Source organism: Stegostoma tigrinum, chromosome 4 (genome assembly GCF_030684315.1).
Source record: "Stegostoma tigrinum isolate sSteTig4 chromosome 4, sSteTig4.hap1, whole genome shotgun sequence".
Taxonomy (NCBI): Eukaryota; Metazoa; Chordata; class Chondrichthyes; order Orectolobiformes; family Stegostomatidae; genus Stegostoma; species Stegostoma tigrinum.
The window spans coordinates 85,348,936-85,363,663 of NC_081357.1; the positions used below are offsets into that span (position 1 = coordinate 85,348,936).

General features: G+C 41.7%; 1 protein-coding gene across 6 annotated transcripts in view; it reads left to right on the top strand.

The window, feature by feature from the left end:
• lmbrd1 (LMBR1 domain containing 1) overlaps nt 1–14,728 on the top strand; it is a 237,119-nt gene that overhangs the window by 168,631 nt on the left and 53,760 nt on the right. For all 6 annotated transcript variants that reach the window (XM_059645506.1, XM_059645504.1, XM_048531634.1 and 3 more), the window contains 4 exons: nt 667–731; nt 5,735–5,837; nt 12,738–12,842; nt 13,620–13,769. In XM_059645506.1, coding sequence (XP_059501489.1) covers nt 667–731; nt 5,735–5,837; nt 12,738–12,842; nt 13,620–13,769 — 423 coding nt within the window. The remainder of the gene's footprint in view (nt 1–666; nt 732–5,734; nt 5,838–12,737; nt 12,843–13,619; nt 13,770–14,728) is intronic.

Here is a 14,728-nt window from a genome sequence, read left to right on the forward strand (position 1 = left end):
CATCTAGCTTCATCTGTTGGCCAAATATTTGAGATACCTTACATTAATGATCTTGTGCTTAATTGCAATTAACTTTCCTATCACTTCAAACTCTTTGGTTTAGAATCTATCATGTGCCATCAATTTCTCCAGAATTTGGTTTTGCATTATGAATGTTTTATTTGATCATTCAAATTTGTCAAATATAACTTCTTAGTGTCAAATATAAGAATTGTTCAGTGCATTTATTATTTACTAATTGTCTAAAGGTTTAAGGTGAGAGGGGAAAGATTTAAAAGGAACCTGAGAGGCAACTTTTTCACACAGAGGGTGGTGCGCGTATGGAACGAGCTGCCAGAGGAAGTGGTGGAGGCAGGTACCATTACAACATTTAAAAGGCATCTGATAAAGGGATATGGGCCAAATGCTGGCAGACAGGGCTAGATTAATTTGGGACATCTGGTTGGCAGTATGAGTTTTACCAAAGAGCCCATTTCTGTATTGTATAAATCTATGACTCTCTAATTGCTCAGTCCAGTATTGCATTCAGTGAGGAAATTCTGTTGCAGCAGATTTTTCTCTTATACACTTTGTGTTGTATTTTGATTTTCTGTAGCTGCTGACATAGGCTTATGTTATGAATGAAATATGATGGATACGAACTTAAGATTGTTTTCTATTTTGCAGATTGCTCTAGGGATATTTTTCATCTCGGTGGCCTTTCTGTTCATCATTGCTCTCTTTCTGTCAAAGTAAGTTTAATGTAATTATTTCAGCATTATTATACACACCAACTTCTAGAAGAAATGGAACAAATAATAACTGAAGTACCTACCATGCTATCTACATTTTACATGTACAGCAGATTAAAGATGTTAAAAGCTTTGTGAATTGAGATTTGTTTACTTTGCATTGAATTTGGCAGATCTGGTTCTTTAATAGTGGAAGTAGAAACTCATGAAGCAATGTTGCTACATTGAAATGAAGATCTGTAAGAGTTGTATGCATGGCAAATATTCAACATTTGTAGCAAAAACAGAAATTGCTGGAAAGGCTCAGCAAGTCTGGCAGCATCTGTGAAGAGAAATCAGAGTTAATGTTTCGGGTCTGGCGACCCTTCCTCAGATCTGAAGAAGGATAAACAGACCTGACACGTTAACTCTGATTTCAGTTCAGAAATGCTATTAGACCTGCTGAGCTTTCCCAGCAAATTCTGATTTTGTTTCCAATTTACAGCATCTGCAGTTCTTGAGGTTTTTGTAGTCAACATATATAAAATGTTCAATTTCCTTATGTTAGTGTGTCAAAGTTACTTATTCAAACAGTGTTTCTTTGAGAGAGGCAACAGAACATGTGGCTTTGTGTGTGGAGCTAAGAAATAAGAAGGAGATGGTAATGTTATTGAGGTTGTACTATAGGCCCCCAAATACTCAACAGGAATTAGAGGAATAAATATGCAGGGAGATAATGGACACGCAGGAGAAATAGTGTTGTCACAGTGGGGATTTTAATTTTCCTAACACAGACTGGAACTGCCCTAGTGTTAATGACTTAGACGGGGTGTAATTTGTTAAATGATTTCAGGAAAGTTTCCTCAAGCAGTATATGGAAGTATATATTGTGTAACATATATAACATATTACTCGGGAACGAACAAAACTTAACCTACTCTTGAGAAATAGGGCAGGACAGGTCACTGAAGTGACAGTTTGGGAGTACTTTGGGACCAATGACCATAGTTTTATTAATTTTAAAATAGTTATGGAGAAGGAAAAAATTGGTCCACAGGTTCAAGTTTGAAATTGGGCCAAGGTGAATTTTGATGGAATTAGACAGGAGATTGCAGGTGTTGATTGGAATAGTTTGTTTGCAGGTAAAGGGGCCTCAGCCAAGTAGGAGGCCTTTAAAAGAGTGACAGCCAGAGTGCAAGGTCCTTATGTTCCGGTGACGGTGCAGAGCAAGGTTGGCAGTAGTAGGGAACCCTGGGTAACAAGCTATCTTGAGGTTTTCACCTGAAAAATGGAGACGTGGCTCAGGAACAGGCAGCTGGAATCGAAGGAATCCCTGGAGGTAATGGGGATATTTACTGAAGAAGGAAATCAGGAGGGCAAAAAGGGGACACAAGATAGCTTTGGCTGAGAAATTGAGGGTGAATCCAAAGCGATTCTTTAAATATATTAATGGGAAAGGAATAACTAAAGAGAGAGGAGGACCCCTGAAGAACCAAAGTGGACATGTACATGTGGAACCACAGGGGGTCCTCAATGAACATTTCTCATCTGTGTTTACCATGGAGAAAGATTTGAAGACTTGGGAACTTGGGAAGTTAGTGGCGATATATTGGGGACAGTCCATATTACAGTTGAGAAGGTGTTGAAAATATTAGAGTGTACAAAGATGGATAAATCTTCTGGTCCTGAACTTTACAAGAGGCCAGAGAAGAAATTGCAGGGACTCTGGCTGATATATTTGCATCATCGTTAGTGACAGGTGAGGTTCCAGAAGATTGAACGGTAGTGAATGTTGTGCCTTTATTCAAGAAGGGATGCAAAAAAACCCTGGAAATTTAGAGGGGTAAGCTTAACATCAGTGGTAAGTAGGTTACTTGAGAAGATTCTGTAGGATAAGGTATACATGCATTTAGAAAGATAAGGTTTGATTGGGAGTCATCAGCATCCGTGGGAGATCATGTCTCACAAATTTGTTCTTTGATGAAGTGACCAGGAAGGTTGATAGGGGAAGAGTGGTAGACGTCTGTATGGAATTCTGTAAGGCTTTTGTAAGGTTCCACATGATAGGCTACTATAGAAGGTTAGATCTCATGGAATCCAGGGAAAATTGGCAAATTGGATACACAATTGGCTTGTCGATAGAAAGCAGAGAGTAACAGTGAAAGAATGCTTGTCAGATTAGATTACTAATCTGACAGCTGCTGTGCCTCAGGGGTTGGTGCTGGGCCCATTGCTATTTGTTATCTATATCAGTGATTTGGATGAGAATGTGCAAGGTATGATTAGTAAGTTTGTGGATGACACTAAAATAGGAGTTATTGTGGACAGTGAGGAAGGTTATCAGAAATTGCAGCAGGATGTTGATCAGCTGGGGAAGTGGGCTGAGAAGTGGCAAATAGAGTTTAATATAGATAAGTGTGAGATGTTGCATTTTGGAAAGTCAAATCAAGGTAGGAGTTTCAAGTTGAATGGTAGGGCCTAGAGTGCAGTGGAACAGAGGGACCTTGGAGTTCAGGTGCATGGTTCTCTGAAAGTGGAGTCACAAGAAGACGGCAGTGAAGAAGGCTTTTGGCACATTGGCCTTCATCAGTCAAGGCATTGAGTATAGAAAAAAAGCAGAAGTTGCTGGAAATGCTCAGCAGGTCTGGCAGCATCTGTGAAGAAAACATCCAGAGTTAACGTTTCCGGTCCAGTGACCCTTCCTCACCAGACTCAAAACATTAACTCAGGTTTCTTTCTTCATAGATGCTGCCAAACCTGCTAAGCATTTCCAACAATTTATGCTTTTGTTCTTGATTTACAGCACCCGCAGTTCTTTTGGTTTTCATTGAGCATAGAAGTTGGGAAGTTAATGTTGCAGGTATACAGGATGTTGGTGAGGCTGCGCTTGGACTATTGTGTTTGGTTTTGGTTATCAAACCGGAAAAAGTGCACAAGAAATTTACAAGGAAGTTACCAGGACTGAAGGGACTGAGTTATAGGGAGAATTTGGACAAGCTAGGACGCTTTAGTTTAGAACAAGTAGACTGAGGGGGGATCTTTCAGAAGTGTATAAGATCGTGAGAGGCATGGATAGGGTGAATGCACTCAAACTTTTTCCCTGACTTGGTGATTGAGGATTACAGATCATCAGTTTAAGTTAGGAAGAAAAACTTGCATGGGAACCTGAAGGGCAACTTTTTAACAGTGTGGTATGCATATTGAATGAGCTGCCAGTGTATGTGGTTGAGGCAACTACGTTAACAACATTTAAAAGGTAATTGGATGAATACATGGATAGGAAAGGTTTGCGCCGAAGGGCCCGTTTCCATGCTGTAGGACTCTATTACTCTATGTACAATCTGTGAAACATGAAGGAGCAAAAGTCTAGATGAAGAGAATTTGAGGTGGAGGATGATAAAGGAGTAGAGAGGAAAGAAAGAAGAGAGTCTGAAAGTGACTGCAGAAGAAGGAAACTCCATACCAGAGTTTCAGATGGATGACAGTACTGAGCAAGGAATAATGAGCCAACAGGGTGGTGAGAGATCCTGTGGATGGGAATTGCATTTGACTGAGAAGAGCACAGGGAATCAATGAGTTGCTGTAACATTGGAAAATAAAGTAGAGTAGAGATAACAAAGCTAGCGTCTGAAGGATAACTCCAATAAGTGGGGAGGTAGGTAGCAAAGGATTTTGATGCAGTCATCGTATCACAACAGAAAAGGTGATTGCCAGTGGTGCTACTCGCTCAAACTTTGAATCATCGGGATGTCAGACAAAAAAACAAATTGGTTACTGATGGTCATTACCCATTATGGGAAAGATTAGAGTAGGGGTGCACTGTTGACTCTTGATTTTAATTGGTCATCTGCGTTTCACCGACTTATCCCTGCCATCTCCCTCCCCCATCCTCGATTTCACAGAATCACAGACTTGCTTTGGTGTAGAAAGAGGCCATTAGGCCCACCATATTTGCAGCAACTGTATTGCTGGACGGCATATTGTGCGTCAGGCACAGTGACTCAGTGATTAGTACTGCTACCTTACAGCACAGTGGTCCCGGGTTCAGTTCCACCTGCAGGTGACATGTGAAGTTTGAACATTCTCCCTGTGTCTGCGTGGATTTCCTCCAGGTGCTTCGGTTTCTTCCCACAGTCCAAAGATGTGTAGGTTAGGTGGATTGGACATGCTAAATTGTCCATAGTGCCCAGTTACGTTTAGGTTTGGTGGTTAGATGTGGAAAAATGTGGGTATAAGGAAATGGGTCTGCCTTTTCCCAATAAAACTGCACATTGTTTCTATTCGAATAAGCATCCAATATCCTTCTTGAATGCTACAATTGAATCTGCCTTAACACACTTCCAGGCATTAGATTTCAGACCCTAACAGCACACTGTCCGAAAATGCTTGTTCTTGCATTACATTTACATCATTTTGCAAACGACTTTAAATGTCTGACCTTTCATTCCTGCTTCTTTGATGAATTGGAGCTATTTCACCTATTTATCTATCCAGACTCCCCTCATAATTTCACAAACTTCTTTCAAATCTTCTGTGACTTCTCCAAACCTTAAGCACACTCCCATTTCCAACCTCAATTTCTTCTCTCAAAAACAGTGTATCATTGCCTCCTAAATTTCTACCTACCTTTCCTTAAAGACTATGTATGTGTCTCTTCAGTCAGCTTTCTGTTCCTTTTGTCTGAATAGGCCCTAATTGAGATTTCTTTGTGATATTAGCCTTTTGTCCTTTTCTTGATCAACCATACCCATTTCTTACATGTGTCCTCCATTGTCCATGCTCTGCCCTGACATGGAAAGGGACTGTGTGTATATACTGTAAAATCTCTCATAAATTTTGGGTTATTCTTGCTGCCTTTCTGTTAAATCCTGTTTTGCTGAGCCATTAGATTCTCCTAGATGTCATGTTGTGTGATCATACTCATGTTTTGAATTGTTCTTCCAGAAAAGCAAAAGAGCATTTTCAACTGTTTAGGATCGACTTAGTGGTTAAACTGTTATTTTTCTTCTTTCACTATCTTACAGCTTGGATAAAGCACTCCATTCAGTGGGTTTTGATTCTGGCTTTATAATATTTGAAACTAACTTGGAAAATCCTTTGAATAAATTGTTGCTTGTTCTACAGACAGTAAGTATGAACTAGTAAGTAATTACAAGACTCTGAAGCACATTGAACAATAAAATGCTGCAATAATTACTGACCATTTTTCTGTAATCAGCTGTTGACATTTCTTTTCAGCTATTGGATCCTTACTAGTGTGTCACATTTCTCTTGATATCAATGGACAGTCTGCCTGAGATTCCACCTATTTTAGGCTATTACTCATAGCTCAGCTTATATTCACACTTTTGTTTCCATTTCTGATGTATAAAATCCCATTTTTTCACTTTATCCACTTCTATAATCTTGTTTAGATACCACCAAATTATGTTTACATTTTCTCTGCTGTTACATAGCAGATAGGAGCAGGAGGAGGCCATTCAGCCCTTCGAGCCTGCTCTGCCATTCTTTACGATCATGGCTGATCATCCAACTCAATAGCCTAATTCTGCTTTTTCTCCATAACCTTTGATCCCATTTGCCCCAAGTGCTATATCTAGTCACCTTTTAAATACATTCACTGTTTTCACATCAACTACTTCCTGCGGTAATGAATTCCACAGGCTCACCACTCTTTGGGTGAAGAAATATCTCCTCATCTCTGTCCTAAATCGTCTTCCCCGAATCCTTATGCTGTGACCCTTTGTTGTTGGCACATCTACCGTCAGGAGCATCCTCCCTGCATCTACCCTGGCCAGCTCTGTTAGAATTTTATAAGTCTCTATGAGATTCCCCCTCATTTTCCTCTACAATTCCCATTGATACGCCTTTGTATAAATTTGAGAGGGCACTGGTTCTATCTCAGCTCCAAATCAATCATGTAAATCATTAAGAACAGTGACCTCAGTATTAATCCAATGAGATCACCATAGTGACCTTTTATCACTTTGGTGCAACTCAATTAGTTTCCTCTCTGTTTTGGTCCATTTTAAGTCAACAAGTAACACTTACGTTTCTATCCTTCCCTGCCATGTTGATTGGTCACTGAGAAGTTTGGGGTTCACGGTGAACTGTGGAGATAGAAACATGGCTGAATTGCCTAATCATCTGAATTGAGCAACATTAATAATCCGGTAATTCCTAGATGCATGCTGGGAATTGAACTGCCAGCTAATTTGAATTAACCAACTTCTAATTAAGTGGGCAATTTCAGCATTTCCAAATGATTCATAAACCACCATGATACGTCATCTCCTTCAATTCCAGTAAATCTATTGAGCACATTCCTTGTATACTGGCTATTTCTAATGATTTATAATCAAACTAAGTGTTTCCCTGTCTTTTTTAATATCCTTTCTAAAATCTGATACAGCAGATATTGGTTTCACCGTCCTGTACTTTTCTGAATTTTATACCCATTTTTAAAGATAAATGTTGCTGTTTTACAATCCTTTGTTCTGCTCTTTATTGATTCCCTAAAGATAGTTGCAAGGATTTATTCACCTTTGCTATCTAATTCTATAAATACCCCCAATCTGATTTTAAGGTCTTTTGTTCCTTTTCATTACTCAATAAGTGAAAATTAAACACAACTGAGCCTCAAATGCTACACCCTATACATAAAACATAGAACATAGAACAGTACAGCACAGAACAGGCCCTTCAGCCCACAATGTTGTGCTGACCATTGATCCTCATGTATGCACCCTCAAATTTCTGTGACCATATGCATGTCCAGCAGTCTCTTAAATGACCCCAATGACCTTGCTTCCACAACTGCTGCTGGCAACGCATTCCATGCTCTCACAACTCTCTGTGTAAAGAACCTGCCTCTGACATCCCCTCTATACTTTACACCTACCAGCTTAAAACTATGAGCCCTCGTGTTAGCCATTTCTGCCCTGGGAAATAGTCTCTGGCTATCAACTCTATCTATGCCTCTCATTATCTTGTATACCTCAATTAGGTCCCCTCTCCTCCTCCTTTTCTCCAATGAAAAGAGACCGAGCTCAGTCAACCTCTCTTCATAAGATAAGCCCTCCAGTCCAGGCAGCATCCTGGTAAACGTCCTCTGAACCCTCTCCAAAGCATCCACATCTTTCCTATAATAGGGCGACCAGAATTGGACGCAGTATTCCAAGTGCGGTCTAACCAAAGTTTTATAGAGCTGCAACAAGATCTCACGACTCTTAAACTCACTCCCCCTGTTAATGAAAGTCAAAACACCATATGCTTCCTTAACAACCCTGTCCACTTGGGTCGCCATTTTAAGGGATCTATGTATCTGCACACCAAGATCCCTCTGTTCCTCCACACTGCCAAGAATCCTATCCTTAATCCTGTACTCGGCTTTCAAATTCGACCTTCCAAAATGCATCACCTCGCATTTATCCAGGTTGAACTCCATCTGCCACCTCTCAGCCCATCTCTGCATCCTGTTAATGTCCCGCTGCAGCCTACAACAGCCCTCTATGCTGTCAACGACACCTCCGACCTTTGTGTCGTCTGCAAACTTGATGACCCATCCTTCAATCCCCTCATCCAAGTCATTAATAAAAATTGCAAACAGTAGAGGCCCAAGGACAGAGCCCTGTGGAACCCCACTCACCACTGACTTCCAGGCAGAATATTTTCCTTCTACTACCACTCGCTGTCTTCTGTTGGCCAGCCAATTCTGCATCCAGACAGCTAAGTTCCCCTGTATCCCATTCTTCCTGACCTTCTGAATGAGCTTACATGGGGAACCTTATCAAATGCCTTACTGAAATCCATATACACCACATCCACAGCTCGACCCTCATCAACTTTTCTAGTCACATCCTCAAAAAACTCGATAAGGTTTGTGAGGCATGACCTACCCCTCACGAAGCCGTGTTGACTGTATTTGATCAAGCCGTGCTCTTCCAGATGGTCATAAATCCTATCCCTCAGAATCCTTTCTAACACCTTGCAGACGACAGACGTGAGACTTACCGGTCTGTAATTGCCGGGGATTTCCCTATTTCCTTTCTTGAAGAGAGGAATTACATTTGCCTCTCTCCAGTCCTCAGGTACGACTCCAGTGGAGAGCGAGGATGCAAAGATCTTCGCAAGTGGCGAAGCAATTGCATTTCTCACTTCCCAAAGCAGCCGAGGACAAATCTGGTCCAGGCCTGGCGACTTGTCAATCTTAATGTTTGACAAAATTTTCAGCACATCAGCTTCCTCTATCTCTATCCATTCCAGCATGCACACCTGCTCTTCAAAGGTTTCATTCACTACAAAGTTCGTTTCTTTCATAAAGACAGAAGCAAAAAACTCATTAAGGGCTTCCCCTACCTCCTCAGGCTCCACACACAAGTTCCCTATGCTATCCCTGATCGGCCCTACTCTTTCTTTGACCATTCTCTTATTCCTCACATAAGTGTAAAATGCCTCTGTGTTTTCCCTGACTCCTTCTGCCAAGCCTTTCTCGTGCCACCTCCTGGCTCTCCTCGGACCATTTTTGAGCTCCTTCCTTGCCTGCGTGTAATCTTCTCTAGCTGAACTTGACCCTAGCTTCCTCCACCTTTATGTAAGCTACCTTCTTCCTTTTGACGAGAAGCTCCACCACTCTCGTCATCCAAGGTTCCTTTATCTTACCCCTTCTTGCCTGTCTCAGAGGGACATATTTACTCATCACTCGCAACAACTGTTCCTTAAACAGTCTCCACATGTCTATAGTTCCCTTACCATGGAACAATTGCTCCCAGCCGATGCTTCCTAACTCATGTCTAATCGCGTCATAGTTTCCTCTTCCCCAATTAAATATCCTCCCATTTTGCCTAATCCTCTCCTTCTCCATAGCTATGTAGAATGTCCGGCAGTTATGGTCACTATCACCAAAATGCTCTCCCACCACAAGATCTGATACCTGCCCCAGCTCGTTTCCGAGCACCAAGTCTAGAATGGCCTCTCCCATCGTCGGCCTGTCAACGTACTGCGTTAGGAAACCCTCCTGAACACACCTTACAAAAACAGCTCCATTCAAATCTTCTGCTCGAAGGAGGTTCCAATCAATATTAGGAAAGTTAAAGTCACCCATTACAACAACCCTACTGCGTCCACACTTTTCCAAAATCTGTCGACGTATGCTTTCTTCAATCTCCCTGCTGCTATTGGGGGGCCTGTAGTAAACCCCTAACAAGGTGACTGCTCCCTTGCTGTTCCTAATTTCCACCCATACTGACTCAGTAGGCAGATCTTCCTCGACAGTGGAAGCTTCTGTAGCTGTGATACCCTCTCTGATTAGTAGTGCTACACCCCCTCCTCTTTTTCCCCCCTCCCTATTCTTTTTAAATGTTCTAAACCCTGGAACATCCAGCAACCATTCCTGCCCATGAGAAACCCATGTCTCTGTTATGGCCACAACATCATAGCACCAGGTACTGATCCATGCTCTAAGTTCATCACTTTTATTCCCGATACTCCTTGCATTAAAGCAAACACACTTTAACCGATCCCTTGGTTCCTTCCCACTAGCTGGTCTACCTCTTGCTACTACCTCACCTGCATCAACTCTCACCTCTGGTCTACAGCTCAGGTTCCCACCCCCCTGCCATACTAGTTTAAACCCTCTCGAACTACTCGAGCAAACCTTCCACCCAGGACATTGGTCCCCTTCCAGTTCGGATGCAACCCGTCCTTCTTGTACAGGTCCCACCTTCCCCAGAAGGCATCCCAATTATCTACATATCTGAAGCCCTCCCTCCTACACCAGCTGCGTAGCCACGTGTTCAGCTGCGCCTGCTCCCTGTTCCTCGCCTCGCTATCTCGTGGCACTGGTAGTAAACCAGAGAACACTACTCTGTTCGTCCTGCTCTGCAGCTTCCATTCTAACTCCCTGAAATCACTTTTTATATCCTCAATCCTATTTCTGGTTATATCATTTGTGCCAATATGTAACACGATTTCTGGCTGTTCGCCCTCCCCTTTTAGAACCTTATACACCCGATCGGAGACGTCCCGGACTCTGGCACCAGGGAGGCAACATACCTTCCGGGAATTCCGATCCTGACCACAAAATCTCCTGTCAATTCCCCTAACTATCGAGTCCCCTACCACGAGTACTTTACTATTCTGCCCCCTTCCCTTCTTTGCCACAGTGTCAGGCTCAGTGCCAGAGAACTGACTACTATGGCTTTTCTCTGGTAGGTCATCCCCCCCAGCAGTATCCAAAACGGTATACTTATTGCTGAGGGGAATGCCCACAGGGGATCTCTGCACTGTCTGTCTGTCTGTCCCCTTTCCTCACCCTAACTGTAACCCATCTATCCTTGTCCTGAGCCTTAGGAGTGACCAACTCCCGGTAACTCCTCTCAATTACCCCCTCTGCCTCCCGAATGATCCGTAGTTCATCCAGCTCCAGCTCCATTTCCCTAACACGGTTTTCAAGGAGCTGTAGTTGCGTACACTTCCCACAGATGTAGCCAGCGGAGACATGTGCCACGTCTCCCAACTGCCACATTCTGCAGGAGGAGCAAGCAACTGCCTTAGCATCCATACCCCACTTATCTGAACACCCACTCAGTACTAAAGTAGAAAGCTTACGTCAAGTAATAATAACAAATTAATAAACTTATATTCAATAGAGAAAGTTTAGAATGGACCTTACCTTATTAACTAGGTTAGAGGAGGAGGACGGGTGGGAGACACTACAGTCGTAGAGTCTCGGGTTTAGCCGCCTTGCTGATATATATGGTCACTGCTTTCCTCCCCGACTGCCCCTCTGGTCCTCGTCACTTCCTCCGCTGCTCCCGCTCCTTCTCTGAAAGAGTAAAAACACCGCTGCCCGCTACCGGTAAGTAATTTTAAAAATAAACTGCTTTACCTTAGCTGCAGTCTTCCGGGTCCGTCTTACCTCCGCTGCTGCTCGCACTCAAAATGGCCGTTGGCGTCGAAGGGTGAGTGTTTATACTCACTTGCTTTCCTTCCTGGCTGCCCCTCTGGTTCTCGTCACTTCCTCCACTGCTCCTGCTCCTTCTCTGAAAGAGGAAAAATACATTGAAAATAAAAACTGAAACACAAATTACTACCATAGGCACTGGCATGCAAACTGACTGTTGGAGACTTGAAAGTACCTCCAAAAACGAGCTTGATCTGTATGCCAAATGTCAACTTGAATGGTGGACCACACAAAACAACCTCTACAATGCCCCACATGCCCCTAACTCCCAACAAGCCTTTCTGCTACTATTGGTCTTAACTGCCGCTAAACATTAGCAGCCTGGACCTTTCAAATACTGTTGCTGCTCACAGTGACTACCGGCCTCTGATTGTCAGTTTGAGGTTCCCACAGAGCACCTCAAGTAGACACATGAAGTAATGGGCTTTCCTTATCGCTGGGGTCGGAAGTTGCCTCAGCTGTAAATATACCTTCCTTTATGCTTACATGGAAAAAGTGAAAATCCTGGCTGATGTTTGGGACTGAAAGTTTCTTATTCCAAAATTATTCTGAATGGGCATGATCTGGACAGTAGTGTTATCACTTTCAAACTTCAGCTTTTTAAATGTTCACATCCTTGATTGTCTGCAAAGCATTGAATTGCCCTCACAACTTGCTGTTGAAATCACTGTTTATTTTGATTTCATGTTTTGATTCAGAAATTTCAAGTGTTTTCTTGTTTTGTGACATTTCCATTAGTGTAGTGTTTTATCATTATTGTTCCTGCATGAAATCTTATTATACTTCAGATTACTGAAGGCAGTCATAAACCTGCATGAGAATTCCTTGTAAGTAATTCAGATTGACCATATTGGTTATATTTTTCAGTTGAATTTCACCTAGTAAAGATACAGTCAATCAAACATGGAAGTTTCAAGTCAAAATCTAAATTTGGAAACATTAATAAATATTGATTTTAACTGGCTTTCTAATATTGTGATATCTTTATTTTGCTACAGTTTGATTGTAAGGAACAGTTGTTGCAACTTAAATACAGAATCTACCTTCATGTCCTTCCTTCTCAGGTTTTCCCACTGGATTATGTCCTAATTGCAGTCATCACAATGTACCTCGTCTTCACATCCATGGCTGGGATCCGAAACATGGGAATCTGGTTTTTCTGGATACGGGTATTATTTATTATTACCTGCGTGGGATATATGTCTGTATTTGGGTTGAGAGAAAAGATGGAAGTGAAGAATAGCACAAACAGATAAAGAATTTATCAGTAAATTTCACAATTCTGCCCCAATTTATGCCTGTGGGGCAATATAAAATCCAGTATATGAATCATACCTCTTAGATTGTCTCAAAGAGTAGTTTGTAACATTTTTAACCAAATTGTAATTGTGAAACAGAAAACATCATAAACAATACTTGGAATCATTGTTTTAGGTTTAATGGCCTTTGATTTACCTTGGCAGGCAAGTGACAATGTAGTGATTGGAAATTGCTTCCGATACTTGATATTCATTTAATGAATAAAACTTGAAGGACTTTGAAGGAAGTGGTAAAGCTTTCTTTAAAACTGAAAATGATGTGATTAGTTATTCTATTCAATGTTGTGTTTGTTTGAAAGTTTAAATATTAATTGGTTACTTCCTTGCTTCCTCAGCCTTTACTGCTTAAGAAAGGAGCACATTGGGCTTCAAATTCCATCCTGGAATTTTATAGTTAGATTAAAGTTGTTATATTTTTCATTCTGTGGTTTAGAGTTTCATGAAATAATTCTGTTTGATGTACCTTTTTGATTGAACCATTGCTTTATATGCGCAATATGTTTTTATCTGGTGTTCTCAAGTAGTTTTGTAGAATGATGTTGAAGCATTCAGTGAGGACAACTTAACACATAAATAATGAGTGGACATGTTGTTTAATCTACTCTTTTGCTTGTCGTTTGCAACTAGCTGTACAAAATTAGATCTGGCCGCACACGACCGCAAGCTCTTCTTTTTCTTTGCATGATCCTGCTACTTATGGTTCTGCACACAAGTTATATGATTTACAGTCTGGCACCCCAGTACGTTATGTATGGAAGTCAAAAGTATCAAGAGCATGTAAGTATCATCTGATTATGTGTTGATCCTTTGTCTGAATCAGCCAATGATTCTTGTTTGTGTCTTGCTGCTCGGACTTGGCCTACCTTTGACACCTGTTGGACTGCAAGATAGATGTGGCTAAGGGATCTATTCAGTTCTTCAATTTAAGGCACATAAGTATTTTCAGACCCCATCACAGATCTGATTGAATGAATATGAAGTTTTGGCCTGCGTGCTCTATCTTAAAATAACTTCAAGTGTTGATCTGCCAGAGTGAAGTTCTCCCTTACGCAAGTTCTCGGTTGGCCTTTTACCAATGTTAACATAATGCAGCAAGCAGTTAGAAGTGCATATTGGATGTTGGTTATCATTACAAGAGAGTTTGAGTACAGGAGCCTGAAGTCTTACTGCAGCTGTTTAGGACCTTAGTGAGATCGCACCTGGAGTATTGTATGAATTTTGGTCTCCTTGCCTAAGTAAAGATCTACTTGCCATAGGAGGAGTGCGGCAATGGTTCGCAGGGCTGATTCTTGGGATTGCAAGTTTGTTATTGGAGGAGAGATTAAGTTGACTTGACTTCTGTTTGTTGGAGTTGAGAAGAAGAGGGGATCTCATCAAAACACATAAAATCTTAGCAGGGCAAGATGGACCAGGCACAGTGATGAAGTTTCCTCTGGTCCAAGGCTACAGTGTATCTTGTTGATGGTACACACTGCTGCAACTGTGCATCAGTGCTGGTCAGAATAAATGTTTGTGGATGTGGTGCAGTCAATCTGGCTATTCTATCCTGGGCAGTATTCCACATTGCCGATAAATTTTTAAAAAGTTCTTTCATGGCATGTGGGTAGCATTGATAAGGTCAGCATTAGTTACCTATCCCTACATGCCCTGTAAATGATTGGATTGCCATTTCAGAAGGCAGTTAAGAATCAACCACATTCTGTGCATCTGGAGTAGGCCACGTTCACCTGGCAGGC